This window comes from Anolis sagrei, chromosome 1, assembly GCF_037176765.1.
Source record: "Anolis sagrei isolate rAnoSag1 chromosome 1, rAnoSag1.mat, whole genome shotgun sequence".
Classification (NCBI taxonomy): domain Eukaryota; kingdom Metazoa; phylum Chordata; class Lepidosauria; order Squamata; family Dactyloidae; genus Anolis; species Anolis sagrei.
In genome coordinates, this window is record NC_090021.1 from 28,656,743 (window position 1) to 28,675,423 (window position 18,681).

General features: G+C 36.3%; 1 protein-coding gene across 2 annotated transcripts in view; it reads right to left on the bottom strand.

Moving 5' to 3' along the window:
- Positions 1 to 1,402: 1,402 nt before the first annotated feature.
- PPM1B (protein phosphatase, Mg2+/Mn2+ dependent 1B) overlaps positions 1,403 to 18,681 on the bottom strand; it is a 55,225-nt gene continuing 37,946 nt past the window's right edge. The window contains exons 5-7 of one of the 2 annotated variants that reach the window (XM_060754389.2): positions 14,056 to 14,167; positions 11,982 to 12,039; positions 1,403 to 3,276 (exon numbers count right to left, since the gene is read on the bottom strand). In XM_060754389.2, the coding sequence (XP_060610372.1) occupies positions 3,247 to 3,276; positions 11,982 to 12,039; positions 14,056 to 14,167 (200 nt within the window). In that variant the 3' untranslated portion in view covers positions 1,403 to 3,246. Of the gene's footprint in view, positions 3,277 to 3,873; positions 4,882 to 11,981; positions 12,040 to 14,055; positions 14,168 to 18,681 lie in introns of those variants that run through there. The other variant, XM_060754388.2, reaches the window with a different exon arrangement.

The following is an 18,681-nucleotide window of genomic DNA, read 5'->3' on the forward strand; positions in this document are numbered from 1 at the left end:
CTCTAAGAACTGCTCTATATCATTCTATGGGAATGCAACAGGACCTTATACAGAACGGCTGGGCTATTAAGTCTAACTTAAATGGTGCCACAATATAGTTTTAAGGAAACTATTCTGAGCCACTATAAATGTATTAGGATCATTGTGATATTTAGCTGGATACATTCTAAATTGATCAAAAATTGCTACCTCTTCTTAACAAGCCAGTGACAAAGTTCCTGTAGTAAAAAAATTAGATTGCAAAACTTGTCTCTGATTATTTTCACTGTTTTGGTCCACAAGATTTTGGCAACTGAATTGAATCCAATTTCTGGCGTCCGGGTGAACACACTGAACCTAGCAACATCCTTCAAAATCTACTGGGATGGATCCAGAATCCCTTCTCAGATTAAAAAAAAGTGGTAGGGGGCATATTTCTATCCATAGAGAAGACAACAATCCAAGAGAAGCTCCAGCTGGAAGAAGGGAGAGGATATGATCTCTGACAGTTTCTCCTTCCTCTGACAGCTCACAACAACATTTCCCATTCTGTTCTGGGGAATTCTTTGACTCCCCCAAAACAGCATTTTGCAGGGAGCAAAGTTCACCACTGATGCCAAGCCATCAAGCACCAATATCTACAGCACATAATCTACGCAGAATGAGGGAGCAATGTTGAAGTTTTGGAATTTATTGTGGACCGAAAATAAGGAACAAGGTGCGCTCTCAGGTGGAAATAGCTTAAGATATGGCAAAAAAAAAAAAAAAAAAAAAAAAGCAGAACAATGGTTTGTATGGTATTCCTCCATCAGGTATAAGAGGCTAACTTTGGCATCCAATAAAATAGTTCAGATAACAAATATAGGCACTTGCAGCCTAATGATGATATAAATGGATCTAATTCAATTAATAGTACACTCACATCTTATCACCCTTCCTGTGAAAAATATAACACAAGTAGTGGCAATGGTTCAGTTCCCTTTCCCCTCTTTCTCCTGGAGAAACTCTTCATTCACACAACTGCTACTATTTGAAAGTAGACCTAACCCTATAACTCAGTAGTCTGAAGTGCACAACTGAATTTTTTTCAGAAATCTTCAGTAGTACTTTTGAAGACGCCACAGGTTACCTTCCATTACTGTTACCACAAGCAATCCCTTCTGCCTATTTCATCTGCCATTCAATTTCTCTATGGTATCTTGGACCAAACAAATATCAAAGTGACAAGTTTAAGAACCTGTGCATGCCCAACACAGGTAGATCTTTGTTTCAAACCAAAGACTGCAATCAAGACACGCGTTCTTAAGCTCTTACAGGTCAAAGACCAGGAAAACAGATTTAAAATAAATCAAGTAAACAATATTTTAAATTCTAAAAGCAAGTGCTTTTTGTCACTACCTCCTCTCCCACAAAATAGCACCTCTCACTGTTTTAGCAATCCTTTATTGAAGATAACAAGTTGGTTATGTTCACTGTATTGTATGAAACATCACAATATCATACTGGGAAGGTACTATCAGTACAGGATTGGACCAGAGTAGACAGTCTGAACAATAAACCATTTTGCATTCTTCATCCCTAACTTTTAACATCCCCTCCCCTCCCCAGAAAAAAAAACTCAATAGGGACAAATACCTGTTAACATCATCATTTAGAACACTTTTAACTTACAAGGCTAAAATCTAATGAATAAATAAAATATATTGTGGCATTAATCCTCTCTAGACCACCCCCCTCCCCCAAATCAGATACACAATGAACCAAATGATTGGGAAAGCTGGCTATAGGCACCAGGCTACTGAGTGTACATGGGCTGACACTCAAGTGTGTATATAGGAGGGGGGGGGGGGGAGTTACAGAAAAATACCATGAATTTTATTTCACACAAAACCAGTTGATGACTGTCATTAGCTTAAACTACACACAAGGGCAATTACATCCTCGTTGAAACACAGTTTAAACAAATAGGAAAATGTTTACAAGGCATCCACAGCATGTAAATCATGTACAGATGGATACATTCATTGTTTCCCCTCCCCAATAGCTTTTATTTATTTATTTTTTTAGATAAATACTTTACTCTTCTCCACTTTCAGCATTAACTGGACTCAATACATGCACAACTCAAAAAGAATTAAGAAAAAAATAAGGTTATTGCAAAAATAGAATTAAACTAAGAATCTTCAAGTACCTTACATGACGGCCACTCTGTACCATGCCCATTGCTTATAAAATGAAAGGTCACTGAACCCATGAAAATATCTCTAATATTTTCTTAGATTTAAAATAGATAATTTTAGCTGTATTTATAGTAATCTCAAAGTGATAATTTGAACTTTGTAAATAATGCAAACAATTAAAAATTATACCCATATTACACAAGACCTCTCTTTTAAGCTGATAGAAATCAAAGGAAAAAAACTATAGAAAACCACATTTAGAACAAAATCACAATTTACATTATAATAAAGGCAAATATTCAGCATTAAAAAACTTGCAGCAATGAGTGAGATGTCAAAGCAAATTACAACTAATCATAAATTAAGTTGTTTGGTTTAAAAAGATTTTTTTCTAGCAAGAGTTTAAGGATGTGTTATACACATGCGTAAAATTCTTATTGGTTTTAGATGCCTAAAATCTCCTTATATTATTGCCAAATACATCTTATCTTAAGCAAGCGGTAGGCAACATATCACAATTTGGGCACTGTAGGGAAAAACCTAACAGTCTGGTAAAACTGGAAAATTAAAAAACAGTAATAATACACATCTTATAGCATATTGCCCAACTGAAATGATTTCCAAGCCCAGAGCTACAAAAGCCTTCCAACTTGGTAAGGTGAAGTAAATAAGTGTCTCATTACAATTATCTGCACTCAAGTGTGCATGTACGGTTAAGTTTTGTTAAACCATAGTGTATCTTCGGAGTACAACTACAATCCCATGGTACCTTATGTACATTTAGTGATGTGCTCCCAGCATTACTCCTTCCTTGTTTTATTTTGGGGGAGGGGGGCTCAGGCTCCATAAAGGTTTAACCAACGCGCCCAAGGCTGGTAAAAATACTGTAGTACAGGCAATGCTAAGAGTGGCAATTATCAGAAAACACAAATATGAACAAATGATGGAAAATCCTAATAATTTCTTTCTGCCCATTTCACAAAATGTTGGAAATCCACCAGAATTTTTCCCTTGTACTGAAGAAAACTGATTAAAAGTTTTTTCCCCATTTTTTCAGATTCAAAAGCATTTTAGCAGATCTGTAAGGCTACCACGGATCTTCTAGATCGCCAGCACCCTACAGGAAAAGAAGAGGGAAACTGTTAGTCTTCTACTGATGTCAAGGAAGATGAAAACCACATAGTTCTGAACTGCACATTTGAAAGACACACACAGAAGAGAAGAAATTGGCCCTTGTTTTCCCATTCATAGGAGGCTTACAACCTCACAGAAGCAACTTTCCTGCCATTGCTTCCTGTCCCAGGATAGTAACGTAGTGGCAGGAGGTACTGTCACAAACACAACAATTTGCTGGCTGTTCACTCAAAAGCTTTACAAGTACAAGAGTAGGTGCAACAACCACATCTGCCAAGGAGAGGGCTGGAGCTAAAACGTGTAATCATTATTAATATTAGCACTTATATAGTTTACTGTAGACATAGTGAAGGGAGTTATTAAAAGGCAAAACCCCATTAATTGCAATAAATATTAACTGTACTTGGATCCAGCTGAAGCCACTGAATTAGAAGTTGATCATTATGAACATCATTACTCTTCTGTGTCAGAAAACTTAGCATATTACTCTTGAATATTTAAGCAAAGTTGATAGCTGGTCTTTTTGGCAACAGCTTATACTACCCCACACTCGTTAAAATAAAGTCCATATGCATTCAGATTATTCCACACATGTTTTATTTAATCTTAAACAATAACTCTTGAAGCTAAGCACTAATCGCCAGTACATTTTTCCCCACTGGATACATAGTGCTGCGTGCATCCTCAATACAGTCTTGTGTACATACTATATAGTCCAAATTACAGCCTAACATAAACATCATAGTTTAATAGCTAACATAACATGCCTGAACTTGAGACTAATCTGCCATTGGCATTAACTATTCACCAGTCAAATATACTCATGCAATATTGGTTTTACGATGTTTAATCGAAGAAAGGAAGTTATAGTCACAAACTATAAATGCTGGAAAAGGGTGATGATTTTAGATTCTTCCAAAAAAATTAATTTTAAAAAATAATAAAAGTAGCCTGTTTCTCTGGCAAGCATTTATAACATGACAGTCTTCAAAGTTTACCCCAATGCCACCAAGACGTAAATCCACACAAGCTTCTTAATCAGCCTCTATGAACATAAATGTTTTCTGCTTCCTGCCAAGTGTGCAGAAGACAAGCGGGTGGCAACGCTGTGCAAGCTATAGTTGGCAATGGCTAAGATTCTCTGACAGAGCTCCCCCCAAAAACACAGAATACCCTTTTAACAAAACTGACAAACGTGAACTCTCTAAGGTGTGACAAATTTTAAGAAACTGAAAACATCGTAACTAAACCATCAATTCAACTCTGAAAAATGGGGTTACATTTTTTCATCACAATGTTCATCACTCATCTCTGAATCTTCATTAGCATCCTGCATTTCAGCAAGTGGGGGCTCACATTCGGCTGTGGCGGTTTTCTCTTCGTTACTGGATTCATCAGTGGACTCTGAGGTTGAGGCTGTAGCTGATTCGGCATTAGAGCAATCTTCTCCCTGCATTTTAGCTAGCCTGTAACTAATCAGCACGTCCTCCAGAAGGTGGCGGTAGTTCCCCCTATGAGTAATTCTCACTTGTCTGAGAGCTTCCACCAACTTTCCCTGCGTTCCACCTGCTGCAGCATCGCCAGGGTCCTTATTTAAGATTTAAGACCTCAGAATCAGATGTTAAGTCTAAGGTATTTCTAAAGTACTGAACATAAGATACAAGCTATGGCCTAGAAATAAACTTTCAACAAGTCTTAATGTGTCTTGGCAAAAATCTTTACAAGTGCTCATTGAGTGTTCTAATATTTATGGAAATGTACAAAATATGGAATCAGATATTCTGTCCTGAAATGCACATGAATGATGTTCACTGATATCAGCTGCAGATGAATACCATCAATAATTTTGAGGATTTAAATATTCATCATTGATATATTTAAATAGAGTAAAATACAATTTAAAAAAAAATCTGTGAACAGCTTAAGTAAAATGAGTTGCCATTTAAGTTCTTTACAGAGAATATATATCAGGTGCGCTTGAATGATCTATGTTACGTTGCTAATGGAAAGCTTACTGCCAAAGGGATTCATTCATGGAAATACCACATGACTTTCAGAATTCTGAGCTAATACATTTGAAAAGCACATGAAGCTATAGGAGAAAAAAAACCCTGAGTCTTTCAAGAGACAATGCTGAAAATGCATGACAGAGGGTCTCATAAGTAGTTCAAACCCTGTTGAAGGTTCTGATTTCAAAGTGTTCTCCTTCTTATAAAACAGACACCCAGGTTAGTTAATGAAGTAGATGGTTCAGGACAGGAAAGAAGGATTTCACAGAGTAAATACAATACATTATTTGCTACCACAGGATATAGTGATAAAGACCAAGTCAATTCAGCTTATTAAAGGTATCAGACCCATTCTTGGAGAGTTAAGTTGACCACGAAGGTTATGATGCTACATGTCACCTCTAAAAAAGCAATGTTTCTGGGTATCAAATGCTGGGGGGCGGAGGGAGAGATTATAACTAATATCCTGCTTGTGGGATTCTCATGGGCATTTATCTACTTTGTAAAATAGGATGCTAATTTACGATACAACTTTGGTCCACAATAGCTCTTGCTCATGGTGTCTAGTCTCATGCTAGACACCAAATATAAGATGAGGGCCTTTGTTAATATGTAGCTATATGTGTATGCACACAAACATACATACACACCTGCATGCAGCTGATAGCAGCAAAATATAAGCAGTCAGACATGTAACAAATAGCTAGCAATAAACCCTCACTAGACCTTCCCTTTTGAAAGCCACAGATAATACAAGGTGTTTCAAAAAGATGGATCTGATTTGAAATTGGATCTGATTTGAACTGCCCATGATTGAAACTCTTAGCAGGTGAAAGCATGGGGCATAAAGTTTCAAATGGTTACTGCTAGATGCCTCCCCCAGCGCACAAATAGCCTCAGTCAATTGCAAGATGGCAACCCCGCAACATAAAGCCTAATGAGGCATTCTCCATTTGCAGAGTAATTTTTAAGATTTGTTTTGGGCTAAAAATGGTGGATAAAACTAGATAACTAATTAAAGTGTTCATAAATTTTTATGTCATTGTAACAAGTTGCTATTATGAAATATATTGCTTTGAAATTAGGTTCATCATTTTGAAACCTAAGTCCCTTCCGCACTGCCCATACATCCCAGGATCTGATCCTAGATTATCTTCTTCTTCTCCTAGATTATCTGACAATGGAGACTCATATAATCTAATATAAAGCAGATAATCTGGGTTCAGTTTCTGGGATATAGGGCAGTGTAGAAGGGACCAAAGTGATGTGAATTCAGGGGTTGGATTTTCTGCTTGCTGAAACTTCCTTAAAATATAGACTCAAAGCAGTTTATCACATTTCAACATAGTTTACAAATTCACAGCATACTAAATTAAAATAAATTAAACTCTCTATATTTTAATTTAAATATTATTATATTAAATTTACACTGTTACACTTTGTTAAATCGCACACTACATACTACAAACTGATTAAGACTCATCAGCAGTAATTCTGGGAGTTTAAGCCATGAAACTATACTAATCACACAGAAAGATTAAGAATACTGTACAAGAATACTGTACAATGAATGAGTGTGTGGGGAACTGGCTCAACATATTTTTCAGGAGTCTCAAATGTGTGCCAGAGAGTTAAGAGTCTGAGAAGGAAATGATGGGGAGAGTTTAGGAATTCCTCGATCATGTAACTCTCTTGCATGTACTCACCTAATCAATTTAACAACCTTCAAAATCTTTTACAGAAAAGTGGGAAGGGGAAAGCTGACACTACTATTGTGTCAAGACACATTGTGACTCTTTTTTTTCCAAGTAAAAAAAGAAATTAAAAACACACCAGTCACCATGAAAAGTAACTATAATCTCAAATTACAGAACATGTGAGTGCTAAAATATTGTGTTTTAGGTAACATAACTGTACCAAACTACCATAGTGGTTTCACTCTTTTGGAAGAAGTATATGTTGATTATGCTAAGATGCATCCCCGAAATCCCTAGGTTAGGCAGACCTTAGTGTCCCATTATCCTATCAGGAGCCTCACAGGCTGCTAAAGCTATTTATACCACACTTCTGTTTTTTAAAAGAATTTTTGAAACTATTAAACAGTTTGGGAATCATATATCAATTTTAAAGGTCAGTTGAGGGTTCATACCTTTGCTCACATTCAAAGGTTGAATGTGAGTAAAGAACCACTTTTCCAAACCCTGAAATGGATGGATGTAATTATATGAATTGATATAAAGGGAGCATGAGGTGAAGGTATATGGATATTTTAGTCAACCATCTATCTCCAGAAAGAATATGCTGTAAGGCATTCCAACTACTGTTTTTCACTGTTCTTTTGAAAATTTTAGCTGTCCACTTAGAAAAAAATATATACCATTATTACTAAACCTCCAAAGCCATCACTGACGTCAGACTGCAGTTTCTCTTAGACTTGAATTACGTAGAAAATGCCATGCAATTCATTTATTTTGCATCCAACAAGATTTCTAATGATCAACTGCAATACAAACCTATGCTTGTAAAATTAGTCACCTTACACAGGATTTTCATAATACTTAGTTAAGCAAGCAATGAAATGCAAGAACAAATATGACAAGGACATTCTGAGTATCTCAAAAATCTTAATATTTCTGGTGAATGGACAAATTTAATCTGGAAGGTTATTCTTGGATTTTTTTAAAAGTACATAATAAAATGCATGCATTTGCATATGAATGGTTAATATTTTTAAGAAATATTTTAATTATTTTTTCATAGTTCAATACATTTGAACTGTTAATAATTGGCAGTCAGACTATGACCTTGTAATATACCTCCGGCAACAGGATTAAACACAATAACTAATAATAATTTTGAACACTGTGGAATAGCATGCTATTTTAGAAAGCACCAAGAATAAACTGGTTATACAGTGGCATCATGTTAAGATGACGATGACAATGACGATTTTCTATTTGTTACTCGCCTCTTCTCATGGCTCAATGCAGGGCACAACACCGTTACAACATAAACAAACTACTACTATGTCATGCAACTAAAAGTAGAACAAGTCTTTAAGATATATTTGTTGAACTTCACATCGCAGGATAAGCTTTGAAACCTTTATCAGTAATTGAGAAACATGCACCATTCTAAATTTTCATCTAATTCTAAACTTACAACTGCCCTATTCACTGTCATCAAATCTGGCAATTTGGAACAACACAAGAAAGCTCAACCGTGTTTCCTGAACCCCAAAAGTAGAAACAATATATGTGGATTATCCAATAATGCTATCATATAGATCAGAACCAAAATCAGGAGACTGATAGTTCTGCTCCGTGTCACAGTAGGAGAGCAGTTGTTTAGCTTGCAACTCCTATTATTCAGCCCCTAGCATCTGTTACGATAGTGAAATAGCCTACATGAAATTCTGAATATAAGTTAGTGTAGTCAATACTGAAATAAACAATGGTCTGAAAATTTAGGTCAGTTTCCTTTACTTTGGGAAAAAAGCACAAAGAAGTTTATATGATTATAATATTCAAGAAGGTGCAGGATGTATATTCCTTAATCGAAATATGGGGGACCAGAATTGTTTTAAATTTCGTTTGGGATTTTTTTCAGATTCTGGAATACCGTTACTTGCATACACATACATAATGAGGCAGGTTAGAGATGGGATCCTCAAGTCGAAATATAACGTTCATTCGTATTTTGCATAAACCTTATACACAAAGCCTGAAGGTAATTTTATATTCGATATTTTTATAGTGATCATGTTGTGCATGAAACTAGGTCTATGACACTGAACCATCTGAAAGCAAAAGAATCACTATCTCAGCACCCCATGTGAACTATTTTGGAATATTTCAGAATTTTGCATAAGGGATGCTCAACTTGTATAGAGAAAAGGAACTTTGAATAATTCCATCTATTTTCTAAGGAAAAAAAAATGCCCAAATACAAAAAACTGTAGTCACATACACTGCTGTTAAACACCACCAATGCAATTATGAATATTTAGTGGGGCTGTTCACGTGACTTCCATATGAACACTGGCTTGTTCAGTTTCTCCCTCAGAGTAATTGCAGCTAATATGTAGCCAGTGAGTTTGAATACGGTTTACTGTGTAGTCTTGCAGCAGGCTGCTTTTTCCTAGTTATTTCCCTCCCAAACAATGCAGAAAAAGAATCCTGTACTTGTTTTTAGCTTCCTTCTCACCTCTGATGAGAGGGAACAAACCAGAGGAGTAAAATGGATCATTGTCAATATGACACAATAATTCATCTACAAAGCAAAGAAGCTCTATGATTTCATTGTTGTTACAAGCAAGAGTCATCAATGTGCAGTAGCACATTGCTCAATTCAGGACAAACCAGGATTCACACAATTCCACAGTATGGGTTTTTTAATGGTCTGCAGAAAAGAAAATCTCTATATTATAGCTGAGATCCCAAACAAAAGATAGTTTTTTAAAAAAAAATGAAAAAAGCTATGCATGCTTATTTCACAGATTACAGTTCATGCACTTACTACATTTTAATTAAGCTGTTCACACCAACACATTTATACAATCCAATTTCTAAAAGAAATAAGCCACTTCTTAAATCATTTATTAAATTAATACCTATTTTGCATGTTATAGGCATTTTATAATTCATAGATATGCATAAGATTGGTTTAAGGGAACGTAACACCTGTGAAAGGACTGGAAATAAAACAGCACACAGAATGCCAAATCAACACTGGGCCCAGAACACTTTGCTATGGTTTCAACACATGTGGCTCAAAACACACTCTTTTTTGCAACACACAATAAAGTCAGTTAGCTTACTATAATAGCACAGCATGGAATAATGTGTGGTATGCTAAGCTTTGCAAGCTGATTATGAATATAGGTATGGAGGCTGACTTATATCTAAAGAAATAGAGCTGCCCACAATAGAGTTGTTGAGCTAAAAGTCCAGGTTCTGAAATGCAGCAACATATTACTTTAAACATCAACAGAGCCTGTCAAGTGCCTGTTAGACACAAATGGAAACAATTATTTTTAACACAGATCACTGCCATTGCTTCAAACAATAAGGAAGCTGCAATCCCTGGGAAACCTACATGTCATGTCACTTGTGTTGTGGAGGGGATTCTAGTTTGCCATCAATATAGCCCAGGAAGTGCATTTTAACCTATTGTATCATCATTATTATGGAGCCGCCAGTGGCACAATGGGTTAAACACTTGTGCCAGTAGGACTGCTGACCAAAAGGTTGGGAGTTCGAATCTGGGGAGTGAGGAGAGCTCCCATCTGTCAGCTCCAGATGCTCATGCAGGGACATGAGAGAAGCCTCCCACAGAATGGTAAAACATCCGGACGTCCCCTGGGCAACATCCTTGCAGACGGCCAGTTCTCTCACACCAGAAGTGACCTGCAGTTTCTCAAGTCACTCCTGACATGAAATGAACATTATTATTATTATTATTATTATTAGTAGTAGTAGTAGTAGTAGTATTAGCAGCAGCAGCAGCGCAATTAAAAGCTATTATAGGCTATCAGAAAGTCCAAATTACTTTCTTGGAAGAAACACAACTAGACCATGCCTCTGCCCTTGAAAAAAACATCAATATAAGATTTACAGATAAAAAGACATTAGGTATTGCCTAATACCTGTTGCTGTAGTATCTTTAAAATGGTGCAAAATATAGCTAAGTAGTGCCCTCTTATGATGTATCATGCCACCTGACTACTAACCAACCTGTCTTAATGAATTAAACTATCCCAACGAAATGAAAAGTAGACGATTACATGAACATCTAGTAAAGTGATCAACAAAGAAAGCATCCCTAAGATTAGCATTATGAGAAACTAGGGACAGAACCCTGCCAGGGACATTATGTGACTATAACTTTTGAGTTACAAACATGTACACTTTAGATTAAATGGGGGCACAAGTAGCTTTTCACTAGCTCTGGGAATCCCATCAAACCTTCTCCTCTGGCAACTGGAAAATCAAAAAGGCTGTGTGTGTAATGGCCGCTTAGGATGACAATCCAGCAGAAGGGACTGTCTCCCTTCCCTACTACAGTTTGTAGTGGAAAGGCAAGGTACGATAACCTAATTCTCCTTCCCTCTTTGCATTCCACTCTTTTCTCTCTGCAGCAGGAACAAGAGGTAGCCTCTGGTACTTGGTTACCTCATGCCACCTATTCCCCAACTACTTAATGAACATAGCAAACCACCAGTAGTAGCAAAACCTGAAGGGGTGCAGAGCTGCAGGCACAAAACATTATGCTCCCCCCTTACGATGCAACATCTACCGGGCACACAAATATGATGGGAATTATATGGCTCTATGGATCCTGTTGGATAGCCGCTCCTGACAGTAGTCAATGGTGAGGAATGCCTGGGCTGTAGTATACAAAATACTACATGTTTTCCATCCCTGTCCTAAAAGAATGTGTATAAAACATGCCTCACTTAATTATACACCTGCAAGGAATTAAGAACATCAAAGGTATCCATATATTGCAGCCCCTGAAGTTCAGTACAAAGCAACAGCAGCAGTTTGTATTAAAAGTAGTTTCTTTTCAGAATGAGACACCAGAAGTGGTTTTATAACCCTTTCAACCCTAAATTATCCCTCCCACTAAAATGTATTATTTGACTCAATGAAAACTAACAAGCAAATGTAGAACTTACCCCATCATTCTCTCTGTGTGGGTTCAGCCTGTTATAAACAGCTTCAATTATATTTCGCCTAGATAAAGATGACAGTATAAAGTCACATTCTGAGCAGCTTCTCTTACACAAACAAATACATTAACTATCAGTCATGATTGCTGGAAGAACTGGAATTAAGTCGCCAAATGAAATTTGATGTAAAAGTACAAAGTAGAGGGGAAGGGATTTCCAACTTTACAAATAAATTGATAAGAGGCTCCTTATTTGGGGGTTTTAAGCAAAAACTGGATAGCCATTTGTTGAGGGTACTTTGATTGTGAGTTCCTGCACGGCAGAGGGTTAGATTGGATGGCCTGCGTCATTTCTTTCAACCCTGTGATTCCAAGATGATGACTAAGAAAGGAGTTCTGGACTTGACACTTCAGTGAAAAAGCTGAACCACTGCGTGGCTATTGTATATTCCATGTTGTTAAATCAGAGAAAGAATAAAACATAAAACTGTGAACATTAAACTATCCATGCATGTATCCTTCATAAATAACCGAACAAGAAGAAATAGCTTGAAATTTAGTGTAAGGAAAATATAGCATGAAGCAGGACATTCTTCAGTCACCTCATTTATCATAGAAGTAACTGCCGCATCCCAGGAATGGATGAAATGTATTCCTATAAAATATGTGATATTATGTCTACTCCCACCCCAATTAAGTAACAATTTAATGTGTTTCTTCATTTTTACACGAGGAACTCCACATTCTAAATTATAGTTAGGAGCATAATCCAGCCTGTAACCGATCCAAGATCACATTAGAATATTGATGTGAGACTGGACTGAATAACCTTGTTCTGGGTTACACTCAATAATTCTAGCTTCTCAGTTCCTCCTCTGCCATTCTGAAAAATGAATAGAAGGTTGTACTAATCATATTTGTTACATTAACAGAAGACTCTTCATATCACTGGTTAGGTTTGAGGACACAGCTCCCTTCTTCTCAGCCTACCTCCTATCCAGGGCTATGAAGTCAAAATGTTGACCTTATTGAATGGGGGAAATGTAACACTGATGGTTGCTGCCTGAAAGTAATAAATGCCATGATCCCACAATAAGTGTAGACTATACAACTGTACCAGTTGTAGAGGAAAGAGAAAATACATGTTATATTTTTAATATTTAAACTTGTTGCAAAACCAAAGCAAAATATGCCCAGGCATGAACAAGCATGTCCTGTTATTCTCTATACATATATGTGAAGGAAATCAAAAGCTGATGTCAGACATCTCTGCTAATAAAGAGACAAAGTACTGTAAGGCTTTGTATATTTTTGATAAAAACTGAAAAAAGTGTTAATTATAAAGTGAAGCACATTTACTCATAGCTTTAACTAAGATCTTGGAATTATGTTTTATTTATTTATTTATTTATTGACTTCACTTGTATACCGCTTTTCTCACCTGGAAAGGGGGGGGGGGGCACGACTCAAAGCAGTTTCCAACATATATGCTTGTCTCACATACATATGAAACATAATATAAAACAACAATAACATATAACTATTGATTAGATCATAAAAACGTAACAACATCTAAACATTAAACATAACAACATCTAAACATGGGAGTTAAAAATATTAATGTCAATGTTAAAATCACATAATTCAAAAATCATGGTTTTCCACCTTCATGGGAACCACCACTCCTCTTAACGTTCCTCCAGCAACAGCAAGAGTATCCCTCTGAGTAGCTAAACCAGGAAATCCCAACTGGATGGCCCCCCACGAGGATCTGCCTCCAGGGGCAAACCAAGAATGGGCAGATCAAAAGACAACCGGGCAAAATGGCACTACCTAAAAGAATCCTCCACATTATGCGACTGTGGAGCAGAACAGACAACTCCGCATCTGTATGCTTGTCCGCAATGTCCTGCCTCATGCACAAAGGAAGAATTGTTTGAGGCTACAGGCAATGTGGTTGCTGTTACCCATTTTTGATCAAAATATTTAGCTGGTTGTGCTCCTTCTATTTTTATCAGTTTTATACTAATTTATGCAATGCTTTTGACACAAAATAAATAAATAAATAGTTTCCCACTTACTTGCCAGCTAGACCACCTCCTGGTGGCAGGTTTGGGATATTCTCTGCAGACAAAATGCGCATAACATGAGCAAGGTCAGGCATTCCTTCTTCGCCTGATTTCTCCATAATTTCTAGTAAAAAGAGAAGCCACAAATTACTAAAATGAAGAACAGACAGAAATTTTCACAAATGTTACTCCATCAAATAGAAACAGAATACTTGTACCAAAACAAAAAAGACTACTTAATGATATAAATACTACTTCTATAAGATGATAGACCAGATATGACCCTCAGTAGCCTCTCCTGCTTTTAAAGGACACATTGTCATGCCAGCATTGGGCTGTCAAACCACACAGATTACATCAGAGTAACTTCAATACAACACTCTATTCTATGGGATTGTTGTAGGTCATGCCTTACTTTGAAGCATCAGCTCCTGCCACTTAATATAATAAAAGTTCGTGCACAAACCCTAGGAAAAACTCAAACACCAAATGATAAGCAGTAAGAATGTATCTTGTGAATCATCCATTAATATGAAGGAAAGACAGTATTACCCTGCCCAGATCCATCCAGAAAAAAGAAGAATGTTGCATAATCACCAAGATTAGAATATTTCAAGGTGGTGCAGAAACTAAGAAAAAGGATTATTCTCGTTTCACTATTTGTACTGGAGGAGGAGGACAGAAGTGCACATAATTCTTTAACTTAGGAAATTAAGAAATGCCTGGCTTTAGAACCTGAGTGACCTCAAGTGGACAGTTTAAGGACTTTGTCAGTTTGCATGCTTCATCTGGAGAATTCAATTTTATAAAGTATTTGCTTAAAAATACAATTGGGCTCTCTTCCAAAAACATATGCAGGCACTTGATAAACATCAACTCAAACCAATAAGGAAAATTTCTTTTGCTGTGTAGCAGCTAATCAACCAGGAATGTTCTCTTTGCTTTGTAGTAGAGCTCCTATTAATGGAACGTGAGTGTCACACTCTCTAGGTAAAGAATTACTTACAGAAGAAAACTACTTATTAGACACAATTCTGCACGGCTATATTCAATAGTAAATCCCACCGTGTTAATCTTAATCTATATTTTACTTGTAATGTGTTTAGAATTTGAGGCCTAAGATAGCATCATATAATAATGATGGACATCCACAAGTAAAGAAACGGATTCAAATGTATGTTTCAAAAGCTGTTGTTACTGGAAGGTAACAGCTACAAACATGGAATGTTCATAAATGGGAATTGCATACATCTATTATGTTTTCAAATATTTGGAATTTTATTTTCACAGCCAAATGTTGGTTTCACTTGAGGATTTTTTTTGTAGTAAGATGTATGTTATTTCTAACCTTAAGAATGATTATTATTAATATCCTGTTTTTTCTATACAAAAGAGACTCAAATCATCTTACAGTAAAACCAATGCAATACAATTTAAACCCTAAAATATACAAACAGAATTAAATATTAACAGTATTAAAAATAAACACTTAAAATCCTTAAAACTGATTAAAAACATATTCAGAGCTAAAACCTCAGCTAAGCTTGTCATACACATTTCATGCCTCAACACTCTCTTTCTAAACTTAATCTTACCTAACAACACTGTGCCATAGATCATAACTTTTAGACTTTTGTTTTTTCACTTTTACCTTCAACCTGCAACTATTTTATCCTTTTTCCCCATTCCATTTATGCTGATGTGATTATCACTCATATCATTATGTAACTATCTCCAGAACACCTTCCTAACTTCTGAAGGAAGAACCTGCCCTAAATACAATACTTCTAAACCAACTCTAACCAAAAGAGGATGTAGTATTGTCCTCAGTTGCTTCAGATGGCCAGCTATTAAAAGCATGTACACTAAATGAAGGCAAGTATTTTACAAGAAGATTTCAAATAGCATTTTCTTTTTCTCTATAATCTTTCTGTATTTTGTATAAATGTTTTCTACCATTCACAGTGCATAAAAATCCCTGTACACTGAGGCATGCAGAGTTATGCCTGCTGTTACATAGCCTCTGAACCCCATACCTATATTTTTGGCAGCCCCAGGTTCGCTCTAGCACCACAAACATGTAGCAGTCAATGGGCCTACCAAATACAAGGCCTCAAAATCAGCATTGGAAATACACAGCTGTCCCATCCAATTATATTAGTCATTCACAAGGCACTGAGAATAAAAAATTGGCCCTAATTCTTCCACTGCTCTATTTCATATAGCCATCATCCTCTTAATCATTCTAAACGTATCTTGAAATTACATGACCAAGTTTTAAGAGACTCAAACTCAAAATATGGCAGGCATAGGAGAGATAGGTTTTCAAATAGTTACACTTCATCTGACTGTACTGACTTTGCTGTTTCTTTCTCTCTCCCGATATTTATTTATTTATTTACTTCATTTCTACCCTGCCTTTTTCGACCTGAGAGGGGACTCAAGGCAGTTTAAAAATCCGGCAAAATTTCAATGTTGCATAGGTAAACAATAACACATCTATAAAAATATAAATAATCTTCTCATATAAGCAATTAACCATAACACACATTCAAAATCCAGGAAAATCAAACAAAAATAGTTAAAATACTTGATTATAAAACAGCAGAGTTGCAGATCAATTTGGCTCAATACTTTTCAACAAGCAAGAGACAGAAACAATTGGTGCTGCCTCTTCGTGAGTGATTCAAAGTAAATGAAAAATGAAAAAGAGGCATATTTTTCTTACTTCATCTTTCACCTTGTTAAGTATATATGCCAAACACACACAAACAGCAAAATGTAACCAGTAAGACCAAATACTAACATATTAAAAACTCAGGCTTTTCCTCCCCAAACTCAGGAACTTGAATTCTTGATTGAATATGATATATGAATCTAAACTCAGAAAAGAAAACTAGGCTCCAGGAAAACAAAACAAAATATGTTACTGATTAGGCGTTCTTTAGTTAGATAAAAGCCAATCGGTCATTGTGACCCATATTAATTCTCTTGTTTTGTCTTGAGAAAAGTGATGCAAAACTACAAACTGTTCGTTTTTCTAAAAAAAAAAAAAGCTATTTTGAGTTCAAGCTCTGAAATTAAGGAAACAGTAGACATTTGTCAAAGGGCAGAGTTTGAATATTTATTTGAATTGGGAGACATATCAAAATAAAATAAAGGGGAAGGGAAAATAACAGTCCTTCTGCATTTTCTTCTGTTTTCTTTAAATTCTTCTATTCTTGAAATAAAATTCCTTCAATACTCTAAATCTCATTTCTTGTCAAGTATGTCATTTAAAGTTGTTACAGTTCATCCAACGTACAGGACATTGAATGACTTGGGCAATTCCTGCAAGGGAAAAAAAATCAAAAGCTGCACACATGGGAGAGAAAAAATATGGATAACTTATTCTGCTGAATATTTGGCTTATCATTGATATATGAACATTCCTGCATATTGCCTGAGATAACACAGTCCTCTTCAGGCCTTCTGATATAGGGGTCTACACCCTCATGTGCCAGGGATTGCCATGTCTGTGCTCATTGACTACAGATGGGAACTCTCGTGCTTAGTCTCAGCTACGATAGACTTCAAGCAAGCCATTTTTGTACAGAGATCTCTCCAGACTTCACAACTGCTATGAATTTAATTTTTATTTTGTTTGTTTTTCATTGTAACTGCAAGGCAATAGGCCTGGCTCACATGCCCTACAGTCAGCTAATCAATTTTGTCAAATCGTAGTCGAAAACTTCTGAATTCGTAAAACATTATGGATCTAGTTCAATCCCCTTGTATGTGTGTATCTCTTTCTCTGCATACAGAAAAGCTAGTAAAGGGAGAAAGTAGTTGGAAGGTAGGCTCTATATATGCTATATATTCTCGGGTATATATACTTGAGTATAAGCCGAGTTTTTCCAGCCTTTTTTTAGGCTAACCCCCCCCCCCCCCCCCGCTTATTCTTGAGTCAAGGTTATGTATTATTTTACTCTGTTGCTGTTGTTGTTACATTTATTATTTTACTCTATTTATTATTATCCTATTATTATATACATTATTATATTCACATTATTTTACTCTATTATTATTACTACATTTATTATTTTACTCTATTATTAATACATTTATTTTTTTACTCTATTATTATTGGAAGGATACGTAAGCATATTTCCATCAAAGAATTTATTTATTTATTTATTTATTTGCTTCATTTTTATACCGCATTTTTCAGCCCTTAACAGGCGACTCAATGCGGTTTACAGTGCAATTAAAACATAACAATGCAACAACAGGATCAACACATCGATCCACAACAATTAACAAACAGACAGGACAAATCAACAAAACAACATATATAACGCCTCAGTTGAAATCAGATCCGTTCTCATAGTCCATGTGCCGTTCCTATGTTCCATTTACCGTCTTCCTTGATTGGTTGCATTGCTTAGCCAAACGCTTGTTCATAAAGCCAGGTCTTAACCATTCTCCGAAACGTCAGCAACGAAGGTGCCTGTCTGATGTCTGCCAGCAAGGCATTCCATAGCCGAGGGGCCACCACTGAGAAGGCCCTGTCTCTCGTCCCCGCCAAGCGCGCCTGTGACGCAGGCGGGATCGAGAGCAGGGCCTCCCCAGACGATCTTAATGTTCTAGTCGGTTCAT